The sequence below is a fragment of the Sphaerodactylus townsendi genome, linkage group LG03, assembly GCF_021028975.2.
Source record: "Sphaerodactylus townsendi isolate TG3544 linkage group LG03, MPM_Stown_v2.3, whole genome shotgun sequence".
In the NCBI taxonomy this organism is placed as follows: domain Eukaryota; kingdom Metazoa; phylum Chordata; class Lepidosauria; order Squamata; family Sphaerodactylidae; genus Sphaerodactylus; species Sphaerodactylus townsendi.
In genome coordinates, this window is record NC_059427.1 from 122,804,044 (window position 1) to 122,811,328 (window position 7,285).

At 43.8% G+C, this 7,285-nt stretch overlaps 1 protein-coding gene across 4 annotated transcripts in view; it reads left to right on the forward strand.

Annotated features, from left to right (window-relative positions):
• Nucleotides 1-7,069, forward strand: part of XYLT2 (xylosyltransferase 2) — a 62,834-nt gene extending 55,765 nt beyond the window's left edge. For all 4 annotated transcript variants that reach the window (XM_048490715.1, XM_048490718.1, XM_048490717.1 and 1 more), the window contains 3 exons: nt 604-799; nt 2,580-2,913; nt 4,562-7,069. In XM_048490715.1, the coding sequence (XP_048346672.1) occupies nt 604-799; nt 2,580-2,913; nt 4,562-4,884 (853 nt within the window). In that variant the 3' untranslated portion in view covers nt 4,885-7,069. The remainder of the gene's footprint in view (nt 1-603; nt 800-2,579; nt 2,914-4,561) is intronic.
• The last annotated feature ends 216 nt before the right edge of the window (nt 7,070-7,285 follow it).

Genomic DNA, 7,285 nt, shown 5'->3' on the forward strand with positions numbered 1-7,285 from the left:
CCGGGAACATGGGGTACCCCATGTCCCCTAGGCAAATATGCCACTGGTTATAATTAGCTTGTTTTGTGGTTTTAATGACTCTGTTACTTGCTTATTTGCCTTTTGTAAGCCACCTTGAGCCACCATACATGGTAGGAAGGCAGGATATAAACACAGAAATAAACAAACAGCTCAGTAGCTGAGCACATGCTGTGCAAACAGGAAGTCTTGGGTTCGGTGGCTGGTATCTCCAGATTAAAGACTTTGGGCAGAAGGTCTGGAATGGACCTTGGGGAACTGTTGCCAATTGAAGTAGAAAGTGTTGAGCTAGATGAACTGCTGGCCTTTATCCTGCTTTTTTTTTTATAAAGCACCTTCATGCATTTATATGACAATGGTTGCCCAGGATAAGATGGTATAAAGGCAGTGAATTTCAATAACAGAGGCAGTTTTATGGGAAATCAAAATTAGCCTAATAAGTCCACCTTGATTAATAGCATTAGCCTAATAAGTCCACCTTGATTAATAGGCCTCAAGCTCAAAGAGGCTAGAAGATCCTGTGATTTCTGATTCTGATATTGTAACGTCATCGCAACATTCCTTCCTCCTTTTTTTCCCCTCTAGATTTGAGCCACAGGGCTTCCCATCCAGTGTGCATCTGTATTTCTATGATGACCATTTCCAGGGTTACTTGGTGACTCAGGAGGTGGAGAACTCTGTAACACAGCAGACGGAGTCTCTAGAGATGTGGATAATGCCCCGAGGGACTCTCAAACTAGCAGGTCATGGGAGGCAGACTAATCGTCTACAGAATCTGGAGGTAAGCCTCCTGTTCCTTCTTTTCTGTTGATGAACTCTTCTGGCTCAAATCTCTCAAAGTGTGCACATGTATATATGCTTTCTGTCCTAGGACACCCGTAATACCAATATGAAAGCATCTGAAATAAAAAGGGTATCCATTAAGATGCAGAATGGATTTGGTTTCCAATAGGCAAATATCCCTCTAGTGAGAGCGGGGAAATGTGCATAGATTGAAGCTACTGAGCAAGCTGTAGAGTTCCTCATGGCCTCAGAATTTGCAGCACTTCCTCTTACGGATAAAGTGGTGTTAGCCCTTTATCAAAGTTTCAGAGTGCATCATGGGACAGATTGTATTAACTGGCTCCTGGAGACAATTGTGTGCCAATTCTGTCTGCCAGATTAGGTGGAACTTTTTCTGAAAGAATTTGGTCCTGAAATTCCTAGGAGATTGCTTCCATTCATTTAATACAAAATTATGTCCAACTTATTTGTTCAAAGCAGTTTACAGTACAAAAAAACCCTATAACAGTGATCTATAATCCAACGATTAGAGGACAGCCATCCCATTAAAATTCAGTGCACTAGCCACAAAATGCAAACTCCGGGACTTAAACTAAGTTTGTCCTGCAAATACACTCTGAATCAGAGACTGTCTCACTCTACTTCTGGAAGGCTAGCAACGAGGGTATCCTATGGATCTCCTTTGGAAAACTATTCTGCAGTGTAGGGACCATCACTGAGAGCCAAAATTTAGCCATGGGGGACCACATAAAACAGGACATTGCAAGTAACTACTGGTGGGAGAACCTAAGCTAGTTAATAGGTTGATAGGAAGAGGTCCTTCCGATAGTGAAAGGCTTCATAAGCTCTTTATAGTCCTTTCTTTTTAAATAGAGATAACAAGAGTGATGTCTCCTGATTATATCTAGCCAAGTCTAAGGTTTTAAAGTCTCCTTTTTGGCTTTGTAAGGGGGAATCTATCAAAACAATGTTGTAATAAATATGTAATAAATATGTAATAAATATGACTAGTAAAAATGAACTCAGTGAAAAATACCCACAATTGAAGAGAATCGTGGAGAAATTACTTTTTGAGCGTGCGGAAGAGAATTTCAGGGAAAGACTGTCTTCCTGATAAGATCAAGAATTCCCACGAAGCATTTGGTATGGCTTAGGAAGTGGTTTGGTGTAACATATTTTGGCATAAAATGTGTTTTTGAATGGGTATTTTTGAGTAGCCAGCTATGTTTTTAGTCCCATACCCTTATAGCAAAATTAGTTCTAAATCTAGGGTGGACCACTCCAGGCACATGTGCTGACAGTGGCACTGCAGGCCATTTTGCTTGACTCTCATGGCCAGATCTGTGCCTAAGCAATTGAGGCTCTGGCAATGCTGCTAGGACCAGTATGTGAGGGAGAGGGCAACAAGTATGGCTTATGCCTGCTTCACCTACCATACCATCACAACCACTAGCCAAACTCAAGGCAAATCCCCAAGATGCTTGCAGCACCAGTGGGGCTTGAGTCGCTATAAGCACATTCAACCAAGTACAGTAATCATCCCCCTCCCCCCAATTTTGTTTGCTGGCACGTCAACATCATCACAAGTGAATGTTGTATTTCTCTAGCACTTGGCCCAAAAGGTTAGCTACCCCTAGTTCTCATTTGATGAAAAGAGAACATCCTGGAAGATCTACAAGAGTAAGCTGAAAACAGCAGGTTTTAATATTTTCTACACTGGACCGTCTGTTCTTTCCTAGCTTGAGTGCCTGTTTTCTTCTCTCTCTTTCCTCCCACAGGTCGGGACCGAGTGGGATCCCAAGGAGAGGATCTTCCGCAACTTTGGTGGTCTGATTGGGCCTTTTGATGAGCCAGTGGCTATGCAGAAATGGTCACGGGGCCCCAACCTCACAGCCACTGTGGTTTGGATTGATCCCACCTACATCATTGCTACATCGTACGATATCACTGTCGACGCAGAGGCAGAGTTCACACAGTACAAGCCACCCCTGAATCGGCCCCTTCGCCCTGGTGTGTGGACCATCCGTCTCCTCCAGTTCTGGGAACCCCTGGGAGAGAGCCAGTTCTTGGTGGTCCCACAGACCTTCAATCGCAAACAGCCTCTCAGGAATGGTGAGCGGACTGTGCTAAGAATGGAGCTGTCACCTGGCAGCTATTCATGGGCCGGGTGGCAAGATCTTTAGCACTAAAGGTGCTGGACCTTTTGGCACATTCGCTGGCAACAAGCTTAACGTTTGCCACCAGAGGTGTATTCAACAGGTAGTACCAGCCAGTCCTGGCTCTGTGATAAATGTACCCATTTATCCAAAATATACGCTTGACTGACTTTCAAAAATCTTCCTTGTATGCCTAGAAAACAGGGTATGAGGTTTTTTTTAATCCACTCATGGAAAACAAGGCAAAATTTGCCAATCTTTGAGGCAAAGGTCCCCAGCCTGTGGACACCATGGTGCCTGCTGATACCTTTTCTTGCCTGCCAAGGGTTTTCAGGAAGTGCGTGAAGCCAGGTAGAACTTTTGCCCAGCAGGGTTTCTGATTGGTAAATAGAGATCTAATTGGCTGTGCAGGTTCTAAAGAAGTTGTGTTTACAGCAACTGTCACCAAAAGCCTAAAAACCTTGACTGTGTGACTGAAGATAAACTTTTAGTATGCAAGAAAATATTTTAAAACGATATGTTCATTTTAAAAGGCATCCTATTAAACTTCTGCCTGAAACATCGCAGAGTTACTATTAGAGCCTACGCATGCCTCATTTCTTGACACTTTGTGGTTGGTAGCCATTTTGTGTGTGGCCTACCATGTTGCATCGGAATTCCAAGGGGGCCACAGAATCAAAAAGATTAGGTATGATTGTCATAAAGGGTTTCATTTTTGAGATGCAGAATCCTTAGTGGAAGTTCTTTTTTTTTCCTATTGAGTTTTTATTACATAAAACAAGAAAGAGATTGCAACCCTAAAAGGTGAAACAGAAGAAATTCTAGAAACAACCTGTGTCGTTAACCTATGCTGGAAAATTTAACAATACTATTACATTTATTATTAAAAAATAGTATTGTTAATGACACAGTTGAATTCTATAAGTTTCTTATAAGGGATTTATTGCAGGATGTGGTAGATGTTTTCAGGTCTGTGTATGTGTATTCAGCCCTAAGGAAAAAAACACTGCACCAAAAATGAAGTTCAAACATATTATCTAGATAAATTAAGCAAATCTGAATCTGTTTTAGTTCTCCTCTTATTCTTCTGCTCTTAGTAACAGGACATTGTTCTTACCCTTTGAACACTGGAAGGCCTACACAGTTCTAGTTACAGAAGGTAGTGGTGTTGTTCTTGGGATATTGTTAGTATTGTTAACAACAAGAGGGTTCTGAGTCTTCAATAAGCAATACCTGTCTACCTATCTTTCTTTGCAACTGTACAAGCATGACTGTGATCCATTTCTTTTAAGGACATCGATTTCTGTTTTAAAATGAAAATTATGACTCCCAGGAAGTTAAATTCTATTTCTAATATTGGTTTTTTTAATTATTTATTTTGTTTTGTTTCCATTTTTCCCAAAAATCGATTAGAAAATGTAAAAATCCATTTGAAAACAGGGTGCTTTCTCTCCCAAATCCCTCAGCAGGGCTGTTAATATTATACAACAGGAGGGGGTGATTCTAGTAAGGGGAAAATAAAACTGTCCTGTTCCAGTTGGGAAACATGGGGCAGGGACCCAGTTGAGCTCTCTAATCACCTCTCCTTCTGTGTTCTGGCTCAGATGACGGCAGATGGCTGCACTCCGGTCCTCCCCGCAACGAGTACATGGAGCAGAATTTCCAGGGCCTGGCTGGAATCTTGAGCCTGCCACGATTGGACGAAACAGAGCGAGCCGCCTATCAGCACACACCGCTGGCGGGCAAGGCTCTAGAGAACTGGACAGACAGCAGCATCAGCAGTTTCTGGTCGGTAGCTGGCCTCTGCGTGGCAAGCCCTTCCAGTTGCTCCACCCTGGAGCTGTGTAGCAAAACCTCATGGAGTTCACTGTCCCCAGACCCCAAATCAGAACTGGGAGCCATCAAGCCTGATGGGCGACTGAGGTAGCAGGGGCAGCCAGCAGCACATTGCTGGGAGCAAGGAAGCATCCGCACAGCAGGTGGGCGTACGTTCCCCTGCCCATGCAAACACACACACGGGGAAAACTCTAAATGACATCATCCCGTGATTATGCACTTGGGCAATGCAAGAGTGGACTCCCAAAAGACAGCTCTCTCATTTGTCTGTGGTGCACAGATGATGTAAAGATGGAGGTCCCACCCACCATTCTCAGGATTGGCCAGCGAGAACATGTGGATGGGAGGAGCTTATCAGTTCACAAGTCCAAGCAGTGGAAACTTTGATCTGGCAGGTGAGCTGCCAGGCTCCAACACGCTCTTCCCAACCATGGATGATGACCTACAAAATCAGGACTCTTTGTTCCCAAATGGTTGCTGGCAGAGGATTCTGGGAAATGGGGGAGGGTAGGTGGGGAATGCAGGCGGTCAGGCTGCCATTTGCTGGGTCTGTGTCCTCTGAGCAGCTGGTGCTGGCTTGGCATTCATTTCCCATCTTCCTGCCCCGTCCTTTTAGTTTGTATTTTTCTAAATAAATGTTATGTGTATGTATAAATCAAAGTGCAATAGAAACCACAGTCATTTCCACACCCCCTCCCCTACCCAAGGGAGGATTTCGATATCTCCATTTTCTTTTTTTATACTGTAACATCCCTTGTTGTCCTTGGTGATTCTGCAGGCATGTGAAGAGGTGGAATACTTATCCCAATGGTACTCACTGCTTGGCTCTTGCGAAAGACAATTAGATGAGAGAGGGAGACTCTCACTTTTTGTCCGTCCCAAGGTCGCTCCCTCCGCTCCTCACATACATACCTAGATGCTGGGGGGAATCAGGTCTCTCCAGCTGCTGTGTCAAGGCTCCCCAATAACAGAGCTGCCAAATCTTTGTATCTGTTCAAGCTCCTTTGACAATGTCTCAAAACCCACCTGGTTCTTCCTCGTTTTGTTAGCCTGAAACCTGACTGGTACTGTATTTGGTGGCCTCTCGCAGTGCTCGGTCCTGGCTGTGCCTGTCCTGTCCAATGGGTAGTGGGGAATGTCTGTAGCTAAGCACTATGTTCCACTACTTTCAGGATGAATTCTCTTGCCACTGGGTTGCCAAGGTCTCTCTGCACCTGCCATTGTTGCCACATTAAATAGTCAACCCTGACTTCCCCATCCCCTACTTTCCCTCAGTCTGCTGGCTGTGCTTTGGTTTTCATTTTTTACATTGTTAAATAAGTCATAATTCGTGTGTTCTCTATCCCCCTACCCCATACCAGCTCTAAAGCTGAATGCTTTCCATGCAGAAACAGTGTTTTTGTCTACTGGCATTGTCCCTGTTCTGTGTTTAATGTTGTCCAGTGTATAATCATATGATCTTTCATGTGCATCCCAGTTGCTGAGTGAACCACCCCCCCCCCCAGTTGAACTGGGGACAGCAGTGTCTGGGGGGCATTGTCTTTTTGCTAACAGTGGTTATGAAACAAAAGTGTTAAGAGAAAAGAGACTCCCCTGGGGCAACTCCCCCCCCCCACTACATGTGCCATATCGAATTTCAAAGTGAATACTTCGAAGACTACTTGACATGAAGATGAATTGTTGTTGCTGCCTCTGCAAAGGAGATTAGAAAATGGCTCTTTATTTTCAATTGAGCTTGGGCCTCAGGTTCAGAGTTCCGATGTAGACCTGGCAAGATTTTAAGAATGTTTGGATCTCAGGGCTTGGACTGACCCTTTCATGAGAAAGGGCTTGCCTGCATTTCCTCAAAACGTGAGTGTTTTCTAGGTCAGACATTTAGATCATAAACAATCTCTGGCCTTTGCTTCAAGATGGCTTGGGTGGTGCTAACATTTTTAAGTGATTGGTGATCTTTTGGAATGGAGTTTGACAGATCCATAACTCCTATATGAAGAAAAAGAAGAAGATTGGTTCTTTGACATGATCTCTGCATAGGACCAAAGCCCCTTCCCACCGGATACTACCCCCTGTTTTCAATAATAGCACGGAATGAAGGGTGTTTTGCCCCGCCTTTAGAAAGTGGACTCTTGATACGTGTTCTGTGTTCTGATCCAGGGGCAGTACTAGGCAGGGCATAAAACCTGTTCCAAAGAATGAGTGCTGAAAGCTTTGTGTCAGAAGCATTATGTAAAGTTGTCTGAAATATGCAACACAAATATATCTATATCTCTACAGTGTGAAGAGTGTGAATTCTTGGAGCCAATTCCTTTTTTGCCAAGTATGCTTAAGACCCCCAAATGAGTTCATTCTGATGGTATGGTCTAGAGGAAAACCAGCCTGTTGGCATCATGCTACTAGAATAAGATACTGTGGGAAGAGATTCCTCTGGTCAAAATCAGCTTCAATTGATCTGAGCTGTCTTTTCATTCACTGGAAGAGACTTGGATATTGTC